We start from the raw sequence: 14,947 nt of genomic DNA, 5'->3' as shown, positions 1-14,947 counted from the left end.
TGTGAAGCTGTTTGGTCTATTGTTCTTTAATAATCAGTGTGGTAAATGACTGTGTGCAACATGTTGGGGAAATCTGAAACACTCTCCCGCAAAACGCTGGTGATGTTGTGGGTCAACAGAACATAGCTGAGGTTGGTAGATTTGACTGGATCAGGATAACAAGGGTTATGGAGCCAAGTGTTAATATCAAATGTTAGTATATCATGGAGGAATAATACAGCAACTTGTCTTTTACCATCAGCAAGTTTAATCTGAATCCAGCTCAGTAGAGATAGAAACTCCTTATAGTTTCCCCACCCCAACTGTTCCAGCTGTGTCTATTTTATACGGTTTTGGAGATTGCGCCAACAACCATTACCTGACATTAATAGGACATTTAGCTTAACAATGTAATTGCCAAAGCATGCACTTGCTGCGACATTGACATCAACATTGTATGGACTTAAGACTCTCCATGATTGAAGTGAATGACAAGACAGACTCAAGAGACTAAATGGCCTACTGCTGATTCTTTGTCACTATACTTTAGTGTGAGTAGAATTGCATGGATGAAAAACTACCAGCGTTTGAAAGGGCGAGGCCTGTGACTGAAAGTAAATCATTTTGACGGTGAAAGAGAAATGCCCAGTCAGTGAAGCCAGACCCGGACTTGACGTCTTTCTTCATGGTGTAGTTCTGTACTGTTCCAATTCACCCACCTGTCCTGTTCCACTTCCCCCACCTGCCTTGTTCCACTTCCCCAACCTGCCCTTCTCCACTTCCCCCACCTGCCCTGTTCCACTTCCCCCACCTGCCCTGTTCCAATTCCCCACCTGCCCTGCTCCACTTCCCCCACCTGCCCTGCTCCACTTCCCCAATCTGCCCTGCTCCACTTCCCCAATCTGCCCTGCTCCACTTCCCCAATCTGCCCTGCTCCACTTCCCCAATCTGCCCTTCTCCACTTCCCCCACCTGCCCTGTTCCACTTCCCCCACCTGCCCTGTTCCACTTCCCCCACCTGCCCTGTTCCAATTCCCCACCTGCCCTGCTCCACTTCCCCCACCTGCCCTGCTCCACTTCCCCAATCTGCCCTGCTCCACTTCCCCAATCTGCCCTTCTCCACTTCCCCCACCTGCCCTGTTCCACTTCCCCCACCTGCCCTGCTCCACTTCCCCAATCTGCGCTGCTCCACTTTCCCAACCTGCTCTTCTCCAATTCACCCACCTGCCCTGCTCCACTTCCCCCACCAGCCTTGCTCCACTTCCCCCACCAGCCCTACTCCACTTCCCCCACCTGCCCTGCTCCACTTCCCCTACCAGCCCTACTCCACTTCCCCCACCAGCCCTACTCCACTTCCCCCACCTGCCCTGCTCCACTGTCCTGTTCCAATTCACCCACCTGCTCTGTTCCACTTTCCCCACCTGCCTTGCTCCACTTCCCCCAACTGACATAAGACATAGGAGCAGAATTAGGCCACTCGGCCCATCGAGTCTCCTTCACCATTCAATCACGGCTGATATCTTTCTCATCCCCATTCTCCTGCCTTTTCCCCATAAGCCCTGATCCCCTTATTAATCAAGAACCTATCTATCTCTGTCTTAAAGACACTCAATGACCTGGCCTTCACAGCCTTCTGCGGCAAAGAGTTCGACAGATTCACCACTCTCTGGCTGAAGAAATTTCTTCTCATCTCTGTTTTAAAGGATCGTCCCTTTTAGCCTGAGGTTGTGCCCCTGGTTCTAGTTGTTCCTACTAGTGGAAACATCCTCTCCATGTCCACTCTATCCAGGCCTCCTGTAAGTTTCAATAAGATCCCCCCTCATCCTTCTAAACTCTAATGAGTACAGACCCAGAGTCCTCAACCGTTCCTCATACGACAAGCTCTTCATTCCAGGGATCATTCTTGTGAATCTCCTCTGGACCCTTTCAAAGACCAGCAGATCCTTCCTTAGATACAGGGGCCAAAACTGCTCACAATACTCCAAATGGGGTCTGACCAGAGCCTTATACAGCCTCAGAAGTACACTCTTTCTCTTATATTCTAGGTCTCTTGACATGAATGCTAACATTGCATTTGCCTTCCTAACTGCCAACTGAACCTACACGTTAACCTTAAGAGAATCTTGAACAATGATTCCCAAGTCCCTTTGTGTTTCTGATTTCCTAAGCATTTTCCCATTTAGAAAATAGTCTGTGCCTCCATTCCTCCTTCCAAAGTGTGTAGCCTCACACTTTTCCACACTGTATTCCATCTGCCACTTCTTTGCCCACTCTCCTAGCCTGTCCAAGTCCTTCTGTAGCCCCCCTCAATACTACCTGTCACTCTACATATCTTCGTATCATCTGCAAACTTAGCAACAGTGCCTACAGTTCCTTCTTCCAAATCGTTTATGTATATTGTGAAAAGTTGTGGTCCCAGCACTGACCCCTGAGGCACACCACTAGTCACCGGCTGCCATCCTGAAAAAGACCATTTATCTCCATTCTCTGTCTTCTGCCCATCAGCCAATCCTCTGTTCATGCCAGGATCTTACCCTTAACATCATGGGCTCTTAACTTATTTAACAGGCTCCTATGCGGCACCTTGTCAAAGGCCTTTTGGAAATCTAAATAAATCACCTAACTTCCTTGTTACCTCCTCGAAGAACTCTAACAGATTTGTCAGACATGACCGTCCCTTGATGAAGTCATACTGACTCATTCCTATTTTATCATGCACTTCCAAGTACTTAATGATCTCATCTTTAATAATGGACTCTAAAATCTTGCCGATGACTGAAGTCAGGCTAACCGGCCTATAATTTTGTGTCTGCTGCCTCCCTCTTTTCTTAAAAAGTGGTGTTACATTAGCTACTTTCCAGTTCTTTGGGACCCTCCCTGCCTCCACTGATTCCTGAAAGATCACCACAATTTCCTCAGCTATCTCTTTTAGGACCCTGGAGTATATTCCATCCGGTCCAGGTGATTTATCCTGGACCTTGCATTTTCCCCAGAACCTTCTCCTTAGTGATGGTTTGCTCCACTTCTCCCACCAGCCCTGTTCCACTTCCCCAACTTGCGCTGCTCCATTTCTCCCACTTGCCCAGTTCCACTTCCCCCACCTGCCCTGTTTCAACTCGCCCACCTGCCGCCTTCCAATTCCCCCACCTGCCCTGCTCCACTTCCCCCACCTGCCTTGTTCCAATTCCCCCACCTGCCCTGCTCCACTTCCCCCACCTGCCTTGTTCCAATTCCCCCACCTGCCCTGCTCCACTTCCCCCACCTGTCCTCTTCCAATTCGCCCACCTGCCCTGCTCCACTTCCCCCACCTGCTCTGCTCCACTTCCCCCACCTGCCTTGTTCCAATTCCCCCACCTGCCCTGCTCCACTTCCCCCACCTGCCTTGTTCCACTTCCCCCACCTGCTCTGCTCCACTTCCCCCACCTGCCTTGTTCCAATTCCCCCACCTGCCCTGCTCCACTTCCCCCACCTGCCTTGTTCCACTTCCCCCACCTGCTCTGCTCCACTTCCCCCACCTGCCTTGTTCCAATTCCCCCACCTGCCTTGTTCCAATTCCCCCACCTGCCCTGCTCCACTTCCCCCACCTGCTCTGCTCCACTTCCCCCACCTGCCTTGTTCCAATTCACCCACCTGCCCTGTTCCACTTGCCCCACCTGCCCTTCTCCAATTCACCCACCTGCCCTGTTCCACTTGCCCCACCTGCCCTTCTCCAATTCACCCACCTGCCATGTTCCACTTGCCCCACCTGTCCTATTCCACTTCCCCCACCTGCTCTGTTCCACTTCCCCGCCTGCCCTTCTTCAATTCACTCAGCTGCCCTGTTCCACTTGCCCCACCTGTCCTATTCCACTTCCCCCACCTGCTCTGTTCCACTTCCCCGCCTGCCCTTCTTCAATTCACTCAGCTGCCCTGTTCCACTTGCCCCTCCTGCCCTGCTCCAATTCCCCCACCTACCCTTCTCCAATTCGCCCACTTGCCCTGTTCCACTTTCCCTACCTGTCCTGCTCTATTTCCCCCACCTATCCTGCTCCACTTCCCCCACCTGTCCTGTTCTACTCTCCCACCTTTCCCTGCTCTTACTCCTCCTCCCCCACCACACTTCACCCTCCCACCCTAATGTTCTAGACAGTTCTGGACTGTCTAGAACTCTTGGCCCTGCCACACTTGTAAGGGCAGAGTGGAAAATCTGGGATTCCATCTTCTTAATATGCAGTTAGAACCCAAAGTCTGAAGAAAATGGAATTTTCACTGCTCTTTGGTTCAAGGCCCTTTTAAACACCTGGATGGATTCTACCCCTAACTTTTACACAGCTCCAGGAAATTGCCTCCCCCTTGACATTTTACAACACCCTTCAGCTCACATCTCATGAAAGCGAGACTGCTCCAGTAAGAACATTTACATGCAGTATACTTCATGGGTAAATATTCATCCTGTTGCCCAAATGTAAAATTGATATTGTGCCCATTATAGAAATTGTCCAATTATCGTTTCTGGCAGGTGGAAAACAGGAATCTGTTTCTCACTTACTACCTACATACAGGCAAGTGCTTTTCCAGAGGGTAGAAATGAAGTGGCAAAATGGAGCTAAAGCCTGGTGGAAAGGAACACCTGGTGGCTACTCATTTGTTATGTTGGATGGTTAGGAGGGGAAAACTCAGATTTATTTCAATAACATGATGACTGACGTATCAGAAAACTGTCTCAGTGGACTCTTACCCCATCAACATATTTTTCTATTTTCCCTTCAGATGCTTATCTGGTTTCCTTGAATTTCCTATTGGAATTATTAGATACTATTTTGTAATTATGTCTACTGTGACCTAGGATAAAAGCAAATTACGGTGGATGCTGGAATCTGAAACCAAAAGAGAAAATGCTGGAAAATCTCAGCAGGTCTGGCAGCATCTGTAAGGAGAGAAAAGAGCTGACGTTTCGAGTCCAGATGACCCTTTGTCAAAGCTGAACAGGGCAGGTGGGGGAAGTGGAACAGTTTTGACAAAGGGTCATCTGGACTTGAAACGTCAGCTCTTTTCTCTCCTTACAGATGCTGCCAAACCTGCTGAGATTTTCCAGCATTTTCTCTTTTGATTTCTACTGTGACATAGTCTGAATGTCCTTACCGGTGGTTGGAATGAAGTAGTTCAAGCCCACATCAGACAATTAATGGTGTGAGGAGTAAAAGTTCTTTCCCTGTGCAGTGAGGCTACAGTACTAAATCTGTCTGTTCATTGCAGTTCTGGCGTTTCGGTGACTGGGTGGATGTCACTGTTGATGATCGAATCCCCACCTTCAACAACCAGTTGGTTTTCACTAAATCTGCCGAGAGAAATGAGTTCTGGAGTGCTCTGCTGGAGAAGGCCTATGCCAAGTGAGTGCGGTCATTGGGGTAAGAGCTCCACTCTCTTGCCATTGAATACTGCTTAGGCTGGCTGGGTCACAACACCTGATGTTTCTTGTTGAATCTTCCAGAACTCACAACTCCATTGTTGAACTATCTCAGAGTTATCTTAGTTGTTCTAAAATTTCCAGGAATATTGCCGGCTTTCCAAGTATTCACCTGTTTTCTCGACAATGTTGACTTTCAAAAGCAGCCTGTGCTAAAACTGAGATTTAATACCTCATGACTTGGGGCACTTTGTTTGAAATGAAAAGGACTAAGCTCAGCCATGAAACTAGCCGCAATTAATAACCTGACATCGCTCAATCTTGGGAAGAATGGGTAAGGCTCTGGAGGGTGGAGATCTATCCAGCAAGGAGTGAGTGTTACTAGGAGCAAAGGAGAGATAATTGGGGAAAAGAGGATTTGTTTCTCCAACAGTGAGTGGAGGGTCAGGCTGTGCTTTCACCCACCACCCTATTTACCTTTCACTCAGGCTGCATGGATCCTATGAGGCGCTAAAAGGTGGCAATACCACAGAAGCCATGGAGGATTTCACTGGTGGTGTTACTGAATTCTTTGAGATGAAGGAGGCTCCCAAGGATCTGTACAAGATCCTAAAGAAGGCAACAGAGAGAGGTTCTCTTATGGGCTGTTCTATTGATGTAAGTGTGCCCTCCAGTGGCAAAATATTGGCAAGTCAGCTCTTGCGTGTCTGTTTTCTCCAAACGTTTTTTTGAGTTACATGTACACATTGAAATGTTCATTCAAGTTCGAGAATGTCTACTTGGACTACTGTTTCATTCAAACTGTCCGAAGTAGATTGATTGAGAGATATTTTGGAGCAGGACACCAGTTAATGTACTCATATCATTCCATGGAGGAACTAAGAGACACCAGTTGGTGCATAGATATATCCTTGGAGGAGAGAGACGAGAGACAACAGATACCTCATTGATCAGTGAGTTACAGAGGAGCATTTCCTGCCCATGTGAAACTACAGACCCTGTATTATCGCCATGTGATATAGCACACTCTTCCTGCTCCATTTGATATCACAGATCCCCTTCCTCCATGTGTGATATCATAGAAACCACTTTTGTCACTATGTGTTATTAAGCCGGGGTATTACTCTTCTTGCTGAATACTTAGCGACATCGTGTGACAGTTTTGCATGCACCATTTTAACACAGCAATAAAAGGGTTATAAATAGAAGCAAAATACTGTGGATGTTGGAAATCTGAAATAAAAACAGAATATGCTGGAGAAGCTCAGCAGGCCTGGCAGCATCTGTAGAGAGAGAAATAAACTTAACATTTCAAGTCCAAATGATCCTTCTACAGTTCCATGGAAGGGTCAAATGTGCTCAAAATGTTAACTCTGCACCTCTCTTCACAGTTGCTGCCAGACCTGCTGGTTATAATAGGCTGGCCTCGCCCCTGAAAGCTTTGGTATACATTTGTGATGCAAAGTTGTTTGCTGATCATCTACTGCTTCCTGGTAGCTTAAATCTCAGATCCTTGTCTGTACCATTTATTCAGACCAGTAATGAGGCATCTCTTAGAACATAGAACATAGAACATTACAGCGCAGTACAGGCCCTTCGGCCCTCGATGTTGCGCCGACCAGTGGTACCAATCTAAAGCCCCTCTAATCTACACTATTCCAATGTCATCCATATGTTTATCCAATAACCACTTGAACGCTCTCAACGTTGACGAGTCCACCACTGCTGCAGGCAGGGCATTCCACGCCCTTACTACTCTCTGAGTAAAGAACCTACCTCTAACATCTGTCCTATATCTCTCACCCCTCAATTTAAAGCTATTCTCACCCCTCAATTTAAAACTATAATTTAATTAAAGCTATAATAGATAAAGCTATCTATTTCTATTTCTCTTGGAAACAATGAATTATGAGATTAGGATTAAACAAATCCTGATGCCCCTTTCCTATGGCTCCATGTGTTCCCACACTTTGACTTCCCTTCTCCTTTCCTTATGCCTAAGAAACACCTGGTGGATAGTGGGCAGCTGCTACCTCACCTTTTGGCACTCTCAGCAAATGGTCTAAAGCACTGTAAAATGATAGAAATCAACTGATTTCACCAGGGTTAGTACCTGAGAGGGCTGATCAGAGTGGGAGGACTATTATCAACACCTATATGTAGCTTTTTAAAAAAAACTGCTTTATCTCTTTCACTAACATGTTTTATAATTCTGCATCTTCTTTTTACAAGTCTCACTTATTCTCACTCCCACCTCTCTATTTTTTTCTCTTCCTCTCACTCTTCCTTCTCATTACCCTAATCACTCACATGCTTTCTTTTCTTTCTGGTTCTCTTATTCTCTTTCACTCTGTCTCTCTCACTCTGGCATGACCTCTCATGTTATCTCTATTCTGCACTCTTTTCCTGTACCAGTTATCCCATTTCATTACCCTGTGGTGTCTTTTTTGCTTACTCCTGTTCTGTCCCTCACCAATGCTATTTTATTCACTCTCATTTCTATTTCTATTTTTCTCAATCTTAAGCTCGGATATTGAAGCAATCTGTGTTCATAGACAGCAGGACCTGGACAACATTCAGGTTTGGGCTGATAAGTGGAAAGTAACATTTGTAACATGTACCTGCTAGGCAATCTCCAACAAGAGAGAATTCAATCATCTCCCCTTGACATTCAATGGCATCACCATTACTGAAAAAAGACATTTTGTTGATGCAGTCATCAAGACTATTGCAAGAACACTAATTTCAGGGAAACAACTTGATACTGCACGAAAAGAGGGTACTAAAAATTACACTGACAACCAGTTTAAGATTGTCAGTTAGGCTTGCAGTGTGCTGCATTTGCATGTACAGGATGCTACATATATGAATACACAAGGCCCTGGTCTTTTCAGACAGAAAGAACATGGACATAGATTGCACCTGTTTCAGCTAAACAGATTAATTGATTGCAATTCACTGGTTCCTTCCTCAGGGTGACACCTTGACCAACTGGAGTCAAGTTAGTTTAAATTTTCAAACAATGCTTGGCAGTTAGCTGTCCGTCACCATCAACTGGTTAATTCTTCATGGCCCCTACCAATCAGAGTCTTTCTTCTCATACGGTATAAAGTTGATGTTATCCCTGACATCGGTATTCTTGAATTGTCCTGATGAGTGCAACGTGAAAAGCTTCAACAAAATGGTGGGAACCCCAACCCCCACCCCCTTCTCCATGATATGTTTTGCAGTTGTGGAGGTGGCCTACCATTGGCAGCTATCAACAGGGTGTCCTGTTGTTCCTATCCCCTGCTGCCGAGGGACCCACGGTAGGGACTCCCCGTCCATGGGACCAGATGATCCTGCTGGTGCAAAAGGCTGGAAAATCCCACCCAGTGTCTTTTTTCAGTAATACTCAAGTTTTGTACTGCCAAACACCTATTGGCATTACTATTGCCGAATCCCCTACTATCAACATCTGGGAGTTACCATTGACCAGAAACTGAACTGGACCAGATATATAAGTGGGAGTGATAACAAAACGTTGGCCTTCCAGCAATGCCCACAGTCCAAAAAAAAACTTTTTAAATGCTGCCTCTTTCTCTCCAAAACGTCCTTGCGTTCCAATGTCACATGTTTATCTTTCCATTTCTGTTGACTTCTCCCTTTTATGTCTGATATCTTTCCTTTAATTTCTTGTCCTGTTTTTCTCTCTCATGATGTTTTGTGTTGCCTCTTTTTTTCTCTCTCATACTGTCACATTATCTCTTTGTGTATCTCTCTTTGTCTCTCTCTCTGCTGTTCCTCGTTGCTCTTTTGATGTCTGATATCTTGTGATGGTCTCTGATATTCCAGGACAGACTGTTTCATGGGACAGGTGTCATGCCACAAGCACTGATCCAAAGATTTCTGCTTAACAACACAATTGCTCCGGATAACTCTAAGTTCAAAATTGGCGATCAGAGCAAGAATTTGGATGACTTTCCTATCAGGGTTTGTATGGCAAGAGTGGTGATTTGAGGCAACTAAGGAGTGCATCTGCAAGGCATGCTGGCTAACCGGTACGGTTAACTATCTTGAATAATCAGGAACTCAGCACATTTACACAGTGAGGAAAACTTATCCAGCTGAACGAACAGGAATTCTGCACAGTTAGTGCGTAACCCTTACCCTCTTGACTAAATAGGAACGGTGCAGTTACATCATGGATAATCCTTTCGATACTGAATAAGTAAGAACTCTGTACAATTTTGCAGTGAGTGCCATTACCCTGCTGAATGAACAAAGGAATGGAATTCTTTCAATGTTGTCCCAATCTAACATTATGTCTTTGGCGGAGGTTTGGTACAACCCACAGAGAAGCATCTGAAATGGCTAAAGTACAACTGGGGATTAGGAGAATCCTTGCGAACATTCTATCCCAGGAACCCGACACCATTCCAGAACAAGCATCAAAACCGCTTGCATCTCAGTTGTGTGGTACTGACTAAAATCTCTGATTGGCAAAACCAAACACATGGCCTTAGATCTTGATTGCTTACTTAGATGAAGTGTCATTTTAAGTCATTGCTAATTTTACAAAATTAGGGACATTTTGTACTGGAATGCCAAAATGCCATGCTGACACTGATTGATATACAGTTGGTGATGAATTAACTCCCACAAGGCTGGTGTCCCTTCACCAAATCCAGCTTCATTTACAATAGCTAATGATACTCAGTTGATATTTCCCAGTACAGAGGATACACCCTGAGTGCTGGTAACTTGTCCACTCCACATTATATACATTTGCAGGGTTCCTGGACTGGACAGCCTTAATCAGGGAGCTAATTTTCTAACAGGTCCACCTTGTGGACCTTTTTAAAGTCATTACAGGTGACAATTCAGTGTGTCCAATGAATCCCAATTAGCATGCGAGGACAATAGAATTCCTTTAATCATGTCAGCCTAATTTTACCTTGTCTCCGTTTTGAATGTGTGTCATTTGCAGTTTCTCCAAGCCCAGTCGCATGCAGCGTGGTAACAGAAGCCACCAACCCTGTTTGAGTTCTTAGCTGTGCTGAGCTAACCTTGCAAAGTGCACACACTCATCCAGATACTTTCAAAGATGCTAATGAGGTGGTTACATGTCTGTCTGTGCCTAGTTGCCATTTTATGCTTCACATCTGGTTGGAAGGCTGTGCTGAAATATTTGAGGTAACCATTAATTCCATCAACCATTCGATTAAAGCGCTTTCCTTAAAAATTGACAGGAATTTGGGAGGGGGTGAGGTGGTAGATGGCAGGGACATATGCCTGTATTCCCTGAGCCTTCGGCCAAGAATGAGAATACCTGCATGCCAGCACGATGCATGTTGCTTTCCTGCACACAGGACTACGTGGAACAAATTACTGTGCTCTTGTGAGGCAGGGTCTAAGTACTGTGTGCTTACACAGTAGTTCAGTGCAGTTATATCATTGGTTTAGGCTTATTCCCTTGCATCCCTATTCCAGAAAATTTGAGGCATGGGGTTCGTAGATTTGGTGGAAAATGAGGGGCCCAGGAGTCGCAGAAACCTGGTGAGCTTAGAGAAAAACTTTCACCGCCTCTTTTCTTCTGCCCATGATAAGTAGTTGTTTTTCAGATTGAAGGAGGGGTTCTAATGGAATTCCCCAGTGGTCTAAGTTGGGACCTTTGCTCTTCCTGATTTATATTAATGACCTAGACTCTGGTGTTCAGGGCATGATTTCAAAATTTGCAAATGATACGAAGTTTGGAAACGTCAGTTATGATGAAGATAGTCTTGAACTTCAAAAGGACAGAGACATGTTGGTGGATTAGGCAAAGAAGTGGCAGATGAAATTTGATGCAGAGAAGTGTGAAGTGATTCATTTTGGCAGGAAGAATACGGAGAGACTGTATCAAATTCTAAAGGAGGTGCAGGAACAGAGAGAGCTCAGTGTATGTGTGCATAAGTCACTGAAGGTGGCAAAGCATGTTCAAAAAGCAATTCATAAAGTATATGGTATTCTAGGTTTTATGAGTAGGGACATTGAGTACAAGCCAAGGGGGTCATTGTGACATAAGTTAGGCCTTCTCTGGAGTACTACATCCAGTTCCTGGCACCGAAGTTGTGGAAGGATGCATTGGAGAATGTGCAGAGGCGATTCACAAGAATAATTCCAGGGATAAAAAATTGTAGCTATGAGAATAGATTGGAGAAGTTGGGACTGTTTTCTTTGGAGAAAAGAAGGCTGAGAGGAGACTTGATAGAGACATTCAAGATCCTTAAGGCTATGGACAGGGGGGGGGGTAAGAGAGAAATTGTTCCCACTCAAGAGAGCTTCAAGAACTAGAGCGCACAGATTCAAAATAATTAGCAAAAAGAGTAAATCTGGTGAGGATTTTTTTTTCATGCACAGATTGGTTGGAGTCAGGAATGAACTTCCTGAGAGGGTGGTGGAGGCAGGTTCAATCTAAAAGGGAGTTAGATTACTATCTGAAAAAAAAAGGTGCAAGGTTATGGGGATAAGGCATGGGAGTGGGACTAGGTAGAATGTTCTTTCAGAGAGCCAGTGCAGACTTGATGGGCCGAATAACCTCCTTCTGCACTGTAAAGATATTGTGATTCTGTGATGCCGCTGATTCCCACTGGGATACAGATTGTTGGGCACTGGAAATTGGGGTATGGATCTTTGAGCATTGACAATTGTGATGCCAGTCATTAGACACTAGCAGTTGGGGTATAAATGATGTATATCTGGAAAGAAAGCTGGCTTTCTGTCATTAGCCAGAAATTAGGTCATAAAAAAGACAAAAGGGCATAAGCCAAGCCACATCGCAGAAAGACTTATCACCGTACACAGCTAACGGTTAGGCAATGTCACACTGCCAGCGCAATCTCACTGACTCTTCTGTTTCAACAGTCTTTCGTACCTTTACAGTTTGAGACACGGACATCCAGTGGCTTGGTCAAAGGTCATGCCTACTCTGTGACCAGTGTGGATGAGGTAACGTTTAAAACCTGCCCATTGATTAACTTGATTTGGAAATTTGTGGAGTGTATATAATAATGAGGTTCACACATGAGCAATGCAGAAAGTGATTTTGGGAGAATACCAGGGGTATGCAGGGAGTGATTACGGGGGGAGAATTGTGGTACAGGGAGTGAATATGGAGAGATATTGGGGTATAGAGAGTGATTATGGGGGGATACTGGGCATACAAGGAGTGGGGGTAATACTGGATCATAGGGGGTGATTGCATGTGGAGTACAGGAAAAAAAGGAATTGATTAGAAAGGAATACTGGGATGCAGGGAGAGGTCACATTGGAATAGAGGAAGTGATTACAGGTGGCATACTGAGGTACAGGGATTGATTAAAGAAGAGCCTGGAACACATGAAGTTGAGTGGGTGTACTGAGATATAGGAAGTAATTGTGGGGGAAATACTGGGGCACATAAAATGATTATGAGTATTTCTATTCTTGTGCTAGTTTATCCCAAGATATTGTTCTAATAACTTAATTGTGAGACCAAAGTCTAAATAGATTAGGGAGGAATCTGCGTGCTGAAAAAAGACATTATGCATGATAATCTTTATCCCTCCATGTTTGTAATTTATGTATGGTGTGCACATATGAATTAAGAGCAGGAGTAGGCCACTCGGCCCCTCGAGCCTGCATATCTCAATATTGTGACCAGATTGACAGGTACAGCAGGAATTGATCATTCTGCAATTTTTTGATTTCAAAAAGAAATGATCTCAGTGGGTCCTGCTCTGTTTTTTCTGCTTGGTTGATTGGTTTCCTGTGGCAAAGTCATATTAATAATTGAAAGGCATCCAGGATTGTAGGTGCTTAAGCATGCTGTGCTTGATGTGATGGATGATTATAAAATGAGTTAAGACTGGGATTTAAGGCTAAAAAATATATTTTGTTTGGGTTTGAAGTTTCATAGGAACCCAATTATTTACCCTGATTCCTACTCATTTTAAGTTTGATGTGTTCTAATGAAATTGGGAGGATATTTGTGAATAGCCTTAAATTTGCAAAATGAACTCATTTTGGGCCAAGATTTGGGTACAAAATGTTCCTTTATTACATTAAAGCTGTTATGTAAGGATAAGTTGCTATCATTATGTCTACAAAGGAAACTCCAGGTGATTGTGGTAGGCAGTATACAGTTCAGTTTAGTATGTTTGTGTTTATTAATCTGTGTTGTCTTTGATATTATCCATAAATGACAATGGTAATTTTGCCAACAGGTCACTTATAAAAGTCAGAAGGTGAAATTGCTGCGTTTGAGGAACCCATGGGGAGCAGTGGAGTGGAATGGGTCCTGGAGTGACAAGTATGCTTCTTTTCTAAACATTTGCCTGTTGTGGACCTTAGTTTTCACACTGCCTTTATCCTTGTTCTGCTCCAAATATACATTTGTCCCTCCTGAGTCTGGGCATAATCTGTTTTATCTTTGGTGGTCGTGCCTTAAGTCACCTTGGACGTACTTTCTGAATTTTCCTCCTTAAACCCCCTCCACCTTGGCACTTCTCTCAATTACAATAATAGCCTCATAAAACCCACCCTCTCTCCTTTTTTTCCAATTACTGATTAATATGTACTTCTCCTTTGTGAAGAATCCACGTGTGTTTCTTGGATTAAAGGTATTATACAAGTACAAGTGGTTGTCAACCAGAATCATGCAGGGAGCTTTTTTCTCACCTCTTAGATTGTGTTCAGTTTTTTTCCTGCTTATTGAAGCTCAATTAGGGATGGCATTTTTGCACCTGAGTAGGGTACACATTGTTAGGAAATTTCCATAAACCCAACTTGGAAAAAACTGCTCTAAATTACAAAGTTTTCATTCCGGGGGTGGATGCTAAGTAGAATCAGGCCCACCAGGGTGTGAAACAGTGTGGAGACAGACACAGAGGCTGCCAGGTGCCGAGGCGCGATGGCTAAATGGCCCACCTCGGTGCTGTGGGACTTCGCCCAGTTGAAACAATGCAGCAGCAGATGTGATACCAAATGGTAATCTTCAGTACCAGAACAAGCCTTTGTGTGTCACAGTTGTCAGAGATTCCTGTGCTGCCTTCTCCACATTCATTGTAAATAGCGCAATTTTGCTGAAATTTTGGCTGTCTGTCAATCCCGCAAACAAGTCTTCAATGTGAGGTAATGGGTACTGCTCAACACATAACATTGGATTTATGGTGACCTTGAAATCCTCGCAAATCCTCATGGATCCATCTTTTTTGATGACTAGAACAATAGGCATGGTCTATTCGCTGATGGCTGACAGGTTCCAGAACTCCAGTCTTCACAAGTCACTTCATGTCAGCCTCCATATGGTACAGAACTTGCCTTCAAACATTTTGCTTGGTTTCCTGCTTTTATTTTCAATTTGACTATAATGTCCTTTATGCTCCCTAATTCTCCATGGAAACAACACTGTGCTTTTTTAAAGATTGTTGTGAGGTCTGACTCTAGATTGGTCATCATGTTGAATTCAGCCCAGTTCAGTCAAATCCTATCCAGCCATACATGACCCATCAACGGTGGGTAGTTTCCCTGCAATATGCGTAGAAACAAATTTGTACGTTGAGTTGTACAGCCACTTCAATAT

General features: G+C 44.5%; 1 protein-coding gene across 10 annotated transcripts in view; it reads left to right on the top strand.

The window, feature by feature from the left end:
- LOC144507009 (calpain-3-like) overlaps positions 1-14,947 on the top strand; it is a 132,234-nt gene that overhangs the window by 60,055 nt on the left and 57,232 nt on the right. For 6 of the 10 annotated variants that reach the window (XM_078233531.1, XM_078233535.1, XM_078233530.1 and 3 more), the window contains 5 exons: positions 5,214-5,347; positions 5,853-6,021; positions 9,199-9,336; positions 12,250-12,333; positions 13,590-13,675. In XM_078233531.1, coding sequence (XP_078089657.1) covers positions 5,214-5,347; positions 5,853-6,021; positions 9,199-9,336; positions 12,250-12,333; positions 13,590-13,675 — 611 coding nt within the window. Of the gene's footprint in view, positions 1-5,213; positions 5,348-5,852; positions 6,022-9,198; positions 9,337-10,836; positions 10,903-12,249; positions 12,334-13,589; positions 13,676-14,947 lie in introns of all 10 variants that reach the window. The other 4 variants (XM_078233537.1, XM_078233536.1, XM_078233533.1 and 1 more) reach the window with 3 other exon arrangements.

This window comes from Mustelus asterias, chromosome 18 (genome assembly GCF_964213995.1).
Source record: "Mustelus asterias chromosome 18, sMusAst1.hap1.1, whole genome shotgun sequence".
NCBI classification, from domain to species: domain Eukaryota; kingdom Metazoa; phylum Chordata; class Chondrichthyes; order Carcharhiniformes; family Triakidae; genus Mustelus; species Mustelus asterias.
This window is presented reverse-complemented; position numbering and strand designations above follow the sequence as displayed.